General features: G+C 38.6%; 1 protein-coding gene across 1 annotated transcript; it reads left to right on the top strand.

The window, feature by feature from the left end:
• The first annotated feature begins 4,363 nt into the window (after positions 1-4,363).
• On the top strand, positions 4,364-14,819 carry RAD51AP2 (RAD51 associated protein 2). Its single transcript, XM_019613283.1, has 4 exons — positions 4,364-5,100; positions 5,453-9,455; positions 11,777-11,878; positions 13,934-14,819. Exons 2-4 carry the CDS (start codon positions 5,489-5,491, stop codon positions 14,059-14,061), a joined length of 4,197 nt encoding a protein of 1,398 aa, XP_019468828.1. The 5' UTR covers positions 4,364-5,100; positions 5,453-5,488; the 3' UTR covers positions 14,062-14,819.

Genomic DNA, 14,819 nt, shown 5'->3' with positions numbered 1-14,819 from the left:
TTTCCCCTTTGAATATGACCGTATGTTTTGTACAGTCTCTTGAACAAAAATAAGTCAGGCCTAGGGATCATATGGACTGAATTAATTGTCTTGCTAGCACGAAGAGTACTGGCATTCTGAATGCACTTAGGTGTGTATGACCTGGATTCAGCAGCAATGCAGGCTTAGAACAAAGAAGTTTTGAACAGTCTAGCAGGCAGAACTATTTTCTCCCTTTCCCTTTATGAAGAAGATAGATAGAGGCAGCTAAAATTGGATTAAGGTCCTTTGTATTTCTGTGTCTAGGGCTCCGTATACAAAATACCTTTTTTTGCTTCTGTTTTGGAATCAAGTTGCAAACAAGGTACTTCAGCTGGAAAATGAGAATGTCTTTGGGGATGTAGAGGGAGTTAATATAATAGAGAATGATATGATCACAGCAGCCGGGCAGTACGATCAAACAGTGTATCAGGTGATAGGAAGAGAATGTGTCCAACATATCAAGTCCAACATGCAACAATTTTTATTCAAAGTGACAGCTGTCAAATGTGTAGGATATGAAGCAGTCAAGCAGTAATATCATTGCAGTGGACAAAAGAAAGGGGTCACACGGGGATGATTCACACAACAGTTAAATGGGACTGGTTTAAGCTCCTGAATGCATCTTAAGCATGTTGCTTTCATGTCCCTCAAGATGCAAAGTAACTCTAAAGAAACTCTAAATTCAAGTCTGTGCATGGGGAAGGAGATGTGCGTAACTCTTTTCAAAAGGTTTAAGAGGAGATCCTATGTTCCTATTAGTCTTAGTTTTAGATGCAGTGCCTAAAGCAATCTCACCATGATTCTTCAAACCCTTCATTCTCTGTTTTACATCAGTATTTTTAATTTAACTCTGTTTGAGTCTGGAAAAGAACAATTTGCCTTTGAAATACAATCTGCTTTTGAAATAGTTTTTCTTTTTTTTTTTTTGAAGAAGGCTACTTTGTGATGGTAACAAAAGAGTTGTCACCATTTTATAATGGTAGAAAAAAAGAAGAAAATGGAATATAAAAATAATAGTATCTCAATGCTACTTCAGCATGTAGTAAATATTTACTAATTAACTTTTCATTTGGATTGTGATTTTGGGGACAGTTTTATTCCAGGTCCAGCTCAGTGGAACTAACATTGCTGAATCATTCTCTTCTAAAAGAACTGTTCAGTAGAATGGAAGCTGATGGTAATATAGTGAATTTCTTATGTGATGCTTTTTGCTAACGTTGATGCGTATGGCTTCTGCTGAGATATGGGTTTAAGGTGTATGATACCTGTAGAAACACATGAGCTTCATTATGACTGTGAGTACAATGGGTAAAGTTGAAGTTCTATCTGTAATCTATCAAAGAACATATACAAAAAAGTTTAACAGCTAAGTATTTATTACAGGAGAGAATATGGATTATTCTGCAACAGAGGGAATGGTGGAAGTTTATATTTAAAGTATTTCAAAATTGCATAGTTAGACAGGATGTTTTTGAGTTTGAGGTGCAGACTGAACAGTTATGATAGAAAGTATAAAGTATTTTCACTCAGCAACTCTATGGATATTTTTAATGATGGAGGGCTTGTTTCAAATATGTGACACTAAAATGTTGAAAAAGATTAATTCTAGAATACTAATTAACCTGTTCGTAAGTATGAAAATGTGTCTTTTTAATGATGAAAAAAGTGGAGAGTTTAAATCTCATTAAAATACTATTTAAATGATAGTGAGAAAAAAAGTATGTCCTTTTCTGCTCCTTTAGTAGAAATACATCATATTCATTTTGTAATATCAGTAATTAAGTGTAATTATTATTTTTTTCTTCAATAGTTGAAAATTGAAGAATGCAGAGCATTCAGAATGTACTTCAGTGAAAGTCTGTTAATTATTCTTACAATCTGCATTGTATATAGCAAAATAAGCCGTAAGTGTGAAACAACTGGGTGGACTTTAGTAAGCAATCTTAATTTATAGCCATATAGCTGTAAGAAAAAACAGTCTTTATTTTTCATATAATTCCCATTAGTTTCACATTTTTAAATCAACTCCTATCTTCCTGCAATCCATCATGCACACTGAGGGGTTTCATGCCAACAACCAAGCAAGGAGCTGTACCATTCAGAAGATGTGAGAAACCATTGTGAACACAATAACTTTTCAAACATTCGTTTTCTAGGAGTGCCAGTTGGATACTTCTCCAGCGCAGGACGTAGCACAGAGAAGTGTCATGGTGAACTTGCTGCCTTAAAATCCTATTTTTAGTTTATATCACAATCTTTGTTCATCATAGAATCATCATAAAATCGTTTGAGTTGGAAGGGACCCATGAAGGCCATCTAGTCTAACCACCTTGCAATGAGTAGGGACAGCTGGATCAGGTGCTCAGAGCTCTGTCCAGCCTGACCTTCAGTATCTCCAGGGATGGAGCATCCATCACCTCTCTGGGCAACCTGTGCTAGTGCTTCACCCTGCTAAAGTGTCTGTCCCCTTTTTTCTTATAGCATCCCTTTAGATACTTTAGTTCCATACGTTGTTGTGAGTATTTTGAAATGTGAATGTAATCTAATTGATTTCAATGAGACTATTTGTTGGTTGAATGCAGACAGAAATCATATCTTGTTAACTAAAGATTGATTCAATTAGTATTATTTCTTGAGCGTTAGGAAGCAGATATTAGCCAGATTTGTTTACAAAAGCAGAAATACTGAAAACCGTTTAAAGTCTCAGCTCCATACAGTTCCTGAATGCATTTACTGTCAGAAACAAAGGATCCGCTGGGCTTCAGAGGACCTGGTCTCTGTGGCATGGAGATAAACCCTAACAGAAATATTGGCAGTAACACATCCTTAAAGATCTTTCTATTTGGCATATATATATATGTTCTATATGGCTGTCTGGTGAAGTTCCTGGTGACTGGAAAAAGGGAAATGTTGCTCCCATTTTTAAGAAAGGGAGAAAGGAAGACTCGGGGAGCTACAGGCCGGTGAGCCTCACCTCTGTGCCTGGGAAGATCATGGAACAGATCATCCTAGAAGCTATGTTAAGGCACATACGAGATAAAGAGATGATTCGAGACAGCCAGCATGGCTTTACTAAGGGCAGATCATGCCTGACCAATCTGGTGGCCTTCTACGATGGGGTGATGGCTTTGGTGGACGGGGGAAGGGCAGTGGATGTCATCTACCTGGACTTCTGCAAGGCCTTTGACATGGTCCCTCACCACAATCCTTCTCTAAATTGGAGAGGTGTGGATTTGATGGATGGACTGTTCAATGGATTAGGAATTGGCTGGCTGGTCGCAGCCAAAGGGTTATGATCAATAGGTCTGTGTCAGGGTGGAGGCCAGTCCCTCAGGGGTCAGTCTTGGGACCGGTACTCTTCAATGTCTTCATCAATGACATAGATGATGGCATCGAGTGCACCCTCAGCAAGTTTGCAGATGACACCAAGCTGAGCGGTGTGGTCGATACACTTCAGGAAGGAAAGCCATCCAGAAGGACCTGGACAGGCTGGAGAAGTGGGCCCATGAAAACCAAGGTTCAATAAGGCCAAGTGCAGGGTGCTACACTTGGGTCGGGGAAATCCCAGGTATTTATACAAATGGGGGAAGATCTGGAGAGCAGCTGTGCGGAGAAGGACTTGGGGGTCCTGGTGGATGAGAAGCTGGACATGAGCCAGCAGTGTGTGCTTGCAGCCTGGAAAGCCAACTGTGTTCTGGGCTGTATTAAAAAAGGGGTGGCCAGCAGGAAGAGGGAGGTGATTGTCCACCTCTACTCGGCTCTTGTGAGGCCCCATCTCCAGCACTGCATCCAGACCTGGGGCACCCAGTACAGGAAGGATGTGAAGCTCTTGGAGCTGGTCCAGAGGAGGACACTAAGATGATCAGAGGGCTTGAGCACTTCTCCTATGAAGAAAGGTTGAGGGAACTGGGCTTGTTTAGCTTGGAGAAGAGAAGGCTCTGGGGAGAACTTCGTTGTGACCTTCCAATACTTGAAGGGAGCATATAAACAGGAGGGGGAATGGCTGTTTAAGAGGGTGGATAGTGACAGGACAAGGGGGAATGGTTTTAAACTGAGACAGGGGAGGTTTAGGTTAGATATTAGGAGGAATTTTTTCACACAGAGGATGGTGACACACTGGAACAGATTGCGCAAGAAGGTTTTGGATGCCTCATCCCTGGAGGCATTCAAGGCCAGGCTGGATGTGGCTCTGGCAGCCTGGTCTGGTGGTTGGTGACTCTGCACATAGCAGGGGTTGAAACTAGATGATCATTGTGATCCTTTTCAACTCAGGCCATTCTATGATTCTATGATTCTATGATTCTATGATTCTATGATTCTATGATTCTATGATTCTATGATTCTATTTTAAATGCCTCTTGTTAATGGTGTTAAAGCAGCCAGCTGGGTTAGTGTACACTTTTAAAAATAACTATTTTGAAAGGAAATTTCAGCAGGGGAAGAGAAGAAAGCTACTTCAGAGGCACAGAGCTGAATGAATGGAAAAAGTGTCCTTTTTGCTGTCAGTGGACAAAAATTGTGGGGAAAGGCCCTGGATGTGAGCATCTGCATGCAGAAAGCTTCTTGCTTTTGTAATTACATAAAATGACATCCAGCTTGTAGAGATAACTGCCTGCAGGCTGCTTGGTTGGCAGCACCGCACTGCTCAGGCACCGTAGCCCGTCCTTGTAGCCATCCCTCCTCGCAGCAGCTGGAACTCCGATCTGCTGCCGCATCTGCAACTGCCGCCGGATATTTCCTCAGGGAGGAGGGACCCGACGCCACTGAGGGAAGGGGGTGAGAGGCGGTGGTCGGGAGGAGGAATTGATTCTTCCCACCTACGGCGGCTCTGCCCTCTCCGGGGTGCACGGAGCCGGGAGGCGGTGATGCCGCGGTGCCATTGCCACAGGCTGAGTTTCGCGATGTTGTGAGGGGCGAGGTCAGCTTCTCCGGGTGACCTGCGCTCGGAGTGCGGGAGGAAGCTGAGCACAGAGAGGGCGGCCGAGGGGCGGTGTCGCCGTGAGGCGCGGTGCCCTGAGGCAGGCGGGCGGGCGGGCTTCCGTCAGCCCTGAGAGGTGAGAGCGCCTCGGGGTCGGGCAGGTAAGAGAACCAGGAGGGAGGCGGCTTCCCTCACGGAGAAACTTTGCTCAGAGAGCTGGGCGGCGAGGGGCTGTCCTCCAGGGAGGGAACCACCTGAGGGGATGATAGAGGGGACCTATTGCCTGCTGCAGGGGGAACGCTCCTCAGGCAGCAGAAACACCAGCGATGTGTCTCGTGGTGCTCTCCACAGCGCGGATGCACATCTGCCTCATTTGTAAATAACCTCCTGGATTTCAGATCATGGTATTAAATAATGTTCAGCGATCCTGTCTTTATCTCTGCCATGCATGCAGGACAAATAGCATCATTAAAAGATCATTCATTAATACTTGAATATTTCTTTAACTTTCAGACTGTCTCTGCAAGAATAGAACTTACTTTTCTGAACATGGAAAACACATATTCTCCAACATTTGTATCTGTACCGTCAGATGACAATGAATTCTACCTATATCCAAAGTGTGTTAAAATAGAAAGTCATCAGAAAAGCGTGAAGAAAGAGGAGCAGCAAAAGTTGGAACAAAGTACACATTGTGGGAACACTTATCAAACACCACCAAATGAACCTATATATTTATCAGAAATACAAAGCAGCTGGGTATTAGAAAATGAAAGATGTGATAGAGCCGGAAAACCTTGCGTAAGTGAATCTTTCCATTCTCAAGCTTCTAATAATGAAAGATTACTATGTAGAGTATTAGAAAATAAACTGCCCATCAAAAAATGGAGTCCTGAAAAGGAAAGTCAAAATACTATAGAAGATGACATTTCATTAAATATATATAGAGAGCGTGGTGAAACAGAATTGCGCAATCTGTGGAATTCTACTAGCACAGGTAAAAACCTACATGTACTAAATCCTATCCGACTGCATCAGAACAATATGGAACAGAATAAAATAGAAGCTGACAATGAACTTAAACAAAAGTCTTCAGATACACCTTTAAACAGGAACTTGTTTCAGAGGTGGAGGCAATATCAGCTTTCACAAGTTCCATTTTCATGTGGTACTTGTTCTATGCTTTCTTGTGTAGAAAATGAGAAAAATGTTTTTCTGGAAAAAGTATGCAGTACAGAAAGCAAAGATTATTACCATAATGATCATGCAACTACTACAGAAAGAGATAATAATAATTCATCATCTATCGTTCCAACACTAAAACGTTTTAAAAGCATGCAACCATTGGAAATTCCTAAGTTCTTGATGAAAGAGAACACATCTCAATTTTCTAGCATCTCAAATAGAATAAATAGCGAAATGCCATCAGCTAACTTGAAGGAGATGGTTGGGAAGATACTAGAAGGCCAACCAACTTTGATGCAGTCTAAACAGATACATGGTGTGCAAAAAATGTCTGAGGTAGGGAACCAGAAATTGCAGAGTGATAAAAACATTGTGAAAGCTTCATCTGTTGGTTCTGAATCTGAAGAAAAGAATTATCAATCAACTAACAAACAAAAGCACAGTGCTGTGGCAGAAGGAGGAAAACTGCCTGTAATTTACATCAGGGACGGCAGCAGTGATCCAGAATGTAATCAAATATTTGCTGGAAGTGATTTTAAAGTGCTGGAGAATTCAGATGATGATGATGACCAGAAGTCAAGGATTCACATTTGCGTTAGTGCTAAAAAAGTTCAGAACAAGAAATTTATCAATGTTATGGATATTTTGAGGGGAATGAGGAGGAAGAGCAGCCATGAGAACGTGATAACATTTCATACACAGACAAGCATTTCAGCGATAACAGAAGTATTAGAGAAAAATAAGTTAGACCTACATTATGGTCTGCATGATTCCAACAGTGATATTAGTTTGCAAGAAGCAGAATCAAAACTATTTACAAATAAAATAATTGACATCAAAAGATACTTAATTGAAAACATTATATTTGAAAGCAGTTGCACTCCCATTGTTGCACACAATTTTCCAGATGTAAAAGTGAGTTTCGGTGTAACGAGGGAAAAGAAAACATTCAAAATAAAGTTTTCATTTCAAAACTTTTTATTTGGAGCGCTCAGGACACAGACCAAATTGTTAGCTGAAGTTATGCTTATGTGTCAGGCTGACAATATTATGCACTGGTTTGATATCTGTGTCGCATTAAATGAGCAGTGTTATACTCGAGAGTTAGTAAAGAGCAGTATCGGTGCAAGCCACAGGAATAAAACACATATTTATTTGCTGGCTATTATTTTAAAGCATCTGAAGGTGAAACTACAAAAGAAAATTCTTACTTCCATTTTCAATAGGAAGAATGCATTATTACCAACTGAAGAAAAATTGGTGAGAGTGGAGAAACGTGCTTCATATGGCAGAAAGCAAATGCAGTTAAATTCATGCACAGAGAGTAATCTGAGGCAAAACACAGATTATTATAAAAAATATGAAATTTATCCAGGCACCATAAGTTTTAAATTTGTGGATAGCATTAATTTTGACTTGCATAATGAACTCCAGAAAATATATTTTTCTAGATCTTCAAGTAATGAAAATTCCACTTCCCTAACCAGAAGGATCTTCTTTCATAACCAAAGCAGTGGATTATCTAAAGGAAGATTTGTCAGAAAGCACCACCTCTTGTCCAGAAGGAGTGAAAGATTCCACAGCACTTACTTGGAGTCTGTCAGCCATAGAAAGGACATGAAAAAACAAATGTTGGTTGCTAAATGCCTAATTTTGTTGAAGGACAATTGTGATCGTTCTTCCCTAGAGAAAATGTATTACTATAATATAAAAAAACCACAGTACTTGACAAGAGTAAATCTTAGATGTTTGAGTTACCTTCCTGCCTGTTCACAACTGAGGTTTGAAAAGGTAAATAATAAATGTTCAAATCAGCAAATACCCGTAACTACCATGAAATGGACAAAGAACAAACTGAGGAAAATGTTCAACAGTTATTTTCATAGAGAAAGACTTAGAGCTTTACCTCTTCATTTAAGAGACAATAAAGAACACAAAACAAGTAAATACAGAAATTGTGTAAAGACGACAAGGGAAATTATATATAAGATGAAAAAATGCTCAGGTATTTTTAATTGCATGAAGACTGACAGGAAGAAGAATTCCAAATCCAAAGATCTGCAAATAAATTCCCATTATTTTTTTTCTAAAAAATCGCTTCCTCTTTTTGACACATACAAAAAAATTCCCCTTAATAGTGATCCTGAAGACTTTGACCAGATCTCACTTGTAAATCAAGATTATTCTGTCAAAAAACTGTCAACTGTACAAAACACAGCCATTAGTTCAGAAAACATTCATAATTTGTCTGCTAAAAGTAAAGATGTTTTAATATTACCTGAGCTGTCAAAAACAACTATGGAAAAATGTAGTTCTCTCTTGTTACAAGACAGCCAAACAAGTAAACCTGAATATTGCAAAGCAGTAGATGCATATACCCTACATTTAGTTAATGAAAAGGAATTTGTAGAATTTCCAAATGCTTATTTAAATTCTAGAAATATATTCCCTAGTTCCTTAAGTGGTGATCTGTATATTACTTCACTACTACCTAAAAACTCTTCTGTCAATAAAGATGGAGAAGATGCAGGAGAAGATACACATAGTAGGATTTCCTTAAATGCAGACAAACAAAAACAAATTGAAAAAAATTATGCCACTATGTCTTATTTATGCACAAGATGTCCTACTGTAACATATACATACTTGCAATTAAAGGCTAGTGAAACGGTGTATTTTTCTTTACAAGGACATACCGAGACAAATAAGGCTGTCAGCTTAGACCCAGCAACTTTGAAACAACATCTTGAATATGTAAAAGAAGAGGAAGAGATAAGTGATGAACAAATGCACGTAACTAATGAAAGTCAATGTGAGACTGTAATGAATGACTTGATTATGTCACATTCAGAAGATGAAGCTAAAACATTCATTGCTGGAAAGGAGAAATTTAAAATGCATTTATCTTTAATGAACAATGGATGTCTTGGAGATGTAAAAGATGAATATTTACCTTCAGAAAATAAAACTACATATGAATTTGAACTGAAAAGAAAATTTGATTTAGTGCTAGAAGAGCTACATATGTTTCATGAAATTAGCAAAGAAGATGAAAACAATTTATCTAGTGTGGAAACAAACTCTCACAACAATTATAGTGAATTAATTAGCTCTGATGGTATAGAAGAAAATACAGAAAGTATTTCTGAAAAGAAAACATATATTTCTTCTCCACTCTGTGGTATTATAAAAGGGGAAAATATGACTGTCAGTAATGAAAGGTTATTAAATGAAAAAATTTCACTTGAAAATGAAAATATGGAAGCATCTAAGGAGTACTGTATGTCAAGACTGTCAAGTGAAGAGTTGCTACATTCGCCTATTGCAGAAGGTAAGTACATGAAATTACTGTCTGTCAATAAACATATATATGCATATATTGCAAATACAGATATATTTTTCTTTAAAATTGCATTTCTCAACTCAGAAAGTACAACAATAGCTGAGTTTTCACTGACCTGTACAATGTTTGTGGGGCGAAAGGAATTTCCCTATGGGTAGTCAAATGTGAAACAGCCATGTTCCTAGTGCTGTTGTACACTCTAATAGCAGTCATAGTTCAGAATTCAGTCTTATTCCATTACAGATTGTTTCTATTTTTTTTGTTGTTGTTAAATTTTGTCATAATAAGCCCTAAATTCCCCCCAAAACATCACAAAGTCAGTAAGATGCCCATTTGAAGAGAGAACAGACTCAATTAGTACATGATTTGATGGATGGACCACTCTCTGAAGAAGGAAAAAATGGATTTGATGGATGGATCACTCGCTGGGTAAGCAATTGGCTGGATGGTTGCACTCAGAGAGTTGTGATCAACAGCTCAGTGCCAAGTGAAGACCTGTGATGAGTGGTGTTCCTTGGGGATCAGTGTTGGGACCAGTGTTATTTAACATCTTTGTAGGTGACACGGACAGCGGGATGGAATGCACTCTCAGCAAGTTTGCACATGACACCAAGCTGAGTGGTGCAGTTGACATGCTAGAGGGAAGACATGCTATCCAGGGGGACCTGGGCAGGCTTGAGAGGTGGGCCCATGCTAACCTCACGAAGTTCAACAAGGCCAAGTGCAAAGTCCTGCACCTGGGTTAGGGCAGTCCCAACCACAGATACAGGTTGGGTGGAGAATGGCTTAAGAGCAGCCCTGAGGAGAAGGATGTGGAGATACTGATAGATGAAAGATTCAGCATGAGCTGGTAATATGTGTTTGCAGCCCAGAAGGCCAACCGTATCCTGAGTTGCATCAAGAGAATTGTGACCAGCAGGTCGAAGGAGGTGATTCAGCCCCTCTACTCTACTCTTGCGAGACCCCACCTGGAGTACTTACTGTGTTTAGTTCTGGTGGCCCAAATACAAGAAGGATATAGAGTTGTTGGAGCAGGTCCAGAGGAGGGCCATAAAGATGATCAAAGGGCTGGAGAATCTCCTCTATGAGAGCTGGGGATCTTCAGCCTGGAGAAGGGTCTAAGGAGACCTTGTAGCAGCTTTCCAGTATTTGAAGGGGCCTACAGGAAAGCTGGGGAGGGACGTTTTATAAAGGCATGAGGTGACAGGATGAGGGGAAATGGCTTTAAACTGGAAGAGAGCAGATTTAGACTAAATAGTAGGAAGAAATTCTTTACTGTGGGAGTGGTGAGACACTGGAACAGGTTGCCCTCAGAGGCTATGGATGCCCCCTCCCTGGAAGCATTCAAGGCCAGGCTGGTTGGGGCTGTGAGCAACCTGGTTTAAAGGGAGGTGTCCCTGCCTATAGTAGGGGGTTGGAACTGCATGATCTGAAAGGTCCCTTCCAACTCAAACCATTCTATGATTCTGTGATAGTTATAAACAATATGAACAAAGGATGCAAGGATATGAAGGAAGGATATAAAAGAACTGTCATAGAACAAATGTATTCTACTGAAAACTTTCACACTGTCATGAAAATCAACTTTAACTTTTCAAAATGAATATTGCATAATGTTCAGAATTTTCTTTTTTCTGAGGAAATTGAAGAGTAGAATGCTAATGAAATGGAGTAGAATACTATCATAAAGATCTTTTGGAGCTAGGTGATCAGTAGCGTGAGTCACATGTTCCTTATCTATTTCAATGCTTGTGTAGCATCCTCTATTAAATGGCATTTTTCCATCCAGCATGAAGGGAGCATATGCATATCACTTAAGGTTCTGGCTTCCAAGATAGACATCTCTGAAACTGCAGAGGTTTTGTGAAGGTAATTAGTGTTCGCGAAACAATTAGAAGAGCGTCATAGAAAAGCTCAGGAGAGCATTCTGTTCAGTGAAATTTTAACAGTATAATAATATGCTGCAACTTAAGCCTGCATCCCTTGTCCCAGAGTACGAAAACCTAACTGGTTACTACATTAATTGGTCACTAAGTGATCACTTTTCTAAGCCTGGAGTGAGAAGATCTGAGTGAAGAAAATATGTCTTCACAGGACTAAAGACTTCATCATTGTATCTACGCAAATATGTTAATAAGATTTTGCCAGGCCTCTGAGTACAAAACTCTGAAGCTTCACAAATATTTCTTGTAATACACACATATAGGTTTTATTTACATTCACAAATTAATAAATTAATTAAACAAATGTAATTATTTGTTTTTAAAATTAGTTAAAATCTTAATTGTTTTTTATACTTCTCTTTTAAGGCTACCTTTGTTCCATTTACAAAAAGCCATACACATGGGACCCTGCCTTTTTATCCAGCACACTTCTGAAGGAAGAAAATTATAATTTACAGAAAGAAGGAGGTAAGAGTATTATTTTTATGTTATTTATACCACAAATGCCAGTGCCACTAAACTTCTTTCTGAAACACATATTTATTTATTGCTTGTGGCAAGAAATATGCATAGCTTATGTATATGTGTATAGCAATCTTTGTGTTTGTTTGTTTGTTTAAAATGATACTTTACTGGAAATCTGTCCTATCTTTACTTTGGTCATGCAGCAGCCGGTGTTAGAGCTTGCTAGGTCAAACATTGCAACTCCTGCAAAAAAGCAGCAGATCAATTTTCCTTTTGTCTTCCTCTATTGCTTTGGGCCACAGAGCCAAGGACAGAAAAAGTGTACAATTTCTTTATTGTAATTAGCAGCAACTATTTCCTACACATCACTTCCTAGTTTTTTTATAGTTCCCATCTAAGCTTCTCTAGGTTTGTAATCAAACCTTAACAATGATTGATTTCCTTTTGCGTACATGATTGGTGAGGATCATCTTTTCCTGTCATGTGGATTTCTCAGGAGGTGTCCCACCCAATACTTTATTTCCAGAACTAGTCAGAATCAATAGGCACCTAAGGCACTTTGAGTAGAAGAATGTGAAAAAATTTCATGTTCAATTCATCTTTTATTTTTCAGCTGATAGAAAGTATACTGTTGAGTATCTTCTTTCCTTGAGGAGGCATTTTATTTCTTTGCTCTCATCCATGGTTACCAGAGAGAATTTTATTCCACTTATGCTGAACACTGCCATTGATTATTCTGAAGGAAAGACCATATCTGTTTTTATCAGAGGGATTACTAACAGTATTGATAGGAGTCAATGCCAGAAGATATACTAATGTGTGTCTGCCTCCCCTAACTTTTCAATAGGATTTTGAGCCACCATATGTGCTCCTACATGATTTGATTTGGTTTCAGATTTAGATATGAATACTGTTTCAGCTATAGCGTTCAAGCCTGTTAATTTAGCCAGTTAAGCTACCAAAACTTTGTGCCATAATTCAGCATGTTGCTCCCACAGGTAGAAGGAAGATTGGTAAGGACAGGTTTAACACTTTCTGATATCAGTAATTTCTTTGTTTTACATCCCACTGCTTCATCATATGAAGTGACTGTTGCCTCAATTGTGACTGTCAGGAAAAGGAACACCAAGGAGGGACAAGTAGATTTATCACCAGCAGTGTTACAATTCATCTTAATTTCAGAACTGCTATGCTTTACAGGTCGCCCATGATACCTGTCTGACTTTTATTCCACACTATTCTTCCAACAGACTCTTACAAGTCTTATAAAAGACATAGCAGCAGTACTATCTCATCACTGACTTAAAAATGGAGTGTTTTTTTTTCTCCTGTCAGTAGGATTCCATTTGGCTGCCTAAGACTCTGATGAGTTCACTATTTGATATCCTAGCTAATTACTCATTGCTTCTTCTGTTCATAGAATCATTAAAACTAGAACTGGAAAGGATCTTGAAATTTTACACTTTCTTATTTGTGAGATTGTTATTTCTTTCAGATGCTTCATTATCCTAGTCTTTAGTTGAAAACGTCATTGTCTTTCATTCTATCCCACTATTGTACACTATTCAATAGAATTTGTATGTAAAACAAAATAGCTACTCAAAGATGACTAATCATACTCTAGATTACCAGATGCTACATAGCTTACCTAATAGACTACTGAGCAGAAAATCTCAATTCTCCTCTTTTACTTTGTGAAATGAGTGACACGAGATGAAGGGTTATGATTACTATCACCAGTGGAGTGATGCCTCACTCTGATTTGTTGTTGCACATCTAAATCCCTCAGACCAGTGGTAAGTTTTAAAGCAGAATTCTCTGTGTGTTCCTCCACCCTCAGAATGCTGATTGATATGACTTACCAGTATGTTAGGAAAGTTCTGTAATATTATGTTGAGGATCTTTCTAATTAGAAAGGATCCATGTGTGATGAGGCTGCTAGTATTTCAATTTCAGCCTAAAAGAATACATTATATATATGTATATATTTCTGGTGTAATAATGGTGTGGAACTCTGGTTTTACTTTCACTTTCACATTTCTGTTTGTTTATTTGTAGAATACTTAGGATACTTTCTGTCACATGAAGTTACAAGAGTACAGCCTCTTAAAACATGCAAAAGACCAATCAGAATTGGGCTGTCAAAAAAAGCCAGGCCCCAGAAACTTCATCCTTATTTGAAATGACTTGCTGGAATCTCTTACCTGTCTTGAAATGGAAGTCTGTTTGAAAATTGTTGAAAAGTTTTTATGCTGCATTTGTATGTTGTTAGTTTGAACTTCATGGTTTATATATATTTTTAGTTGTTAATACTGTAATACTTGCTAGTAATTTATTTATTTATGAATACTTGAGAATAGTGAATATTTGAGAGCAAATAAATTTATGATGAATGTTTTCTAGTAGAAATGTTAGTGGAAAGATGAGACTTTTAAAGTTCATGCAATATTAATAAAATTTGATATGCATTTCTCACCTATTAGAATATACTGTTGAAATTTTCTGTCTTACACATCATTAAGATCCTCTGCCTGTTTAAATAGTTTTAAAAACTCAGTTTTAAAAACTTCTGTTACAAATGTAACAGTGTGTAAGGGACAATTCCAGGAAGCTAAATTTAGATTACTAAATTGGAGGGTTATGGCTTAGGCTTCAGAGTAAGTTTCACCTGGTGTACTCTCAGTTCCATGTACTTGTTAGGTTAGACACAGAAAATTTTTCAGTGCAGAGTTCAAAAGGAGTAGAAGCATAAATGTAATAGAAATTCAGGTTAGAATAATAGAATAATAGAATGGTTTGGGTTGGAAGGCACCTTAAAGATCATCTAATTCCTACTCCCTTGTATTGTGCAGGGACACCTTCCACTAAATCAGGCTGCTCAAAGTCCCATGGGGCATCTAGAACTTCCCAGGGCAACCTTGCTATCCAGTACCTTAATACCATC

Source organism: Meleagris gallopavo, chromosome 2 (genome assembly GCF_000146605.3).
Source record: "Meleagris gallopavo isolate NT-WF06-2002-E0010 breed Aviagen turkey brand Nicholas breeding stock chromosome 2, Turkey_5.1, whole genome shotgun sequence".
In the NCBI taxonomy this organism is placed as follows: Eukaryota; Metazoa; Chordata; class Aves; order Galliformes; family Phasianidae; genus Meleagris; species Meleagris gallopavo.
Note: the sequence above shows the minus strand (reverse complement) of the source record. Positions and strands in the feature narration are given on the sequence as shown.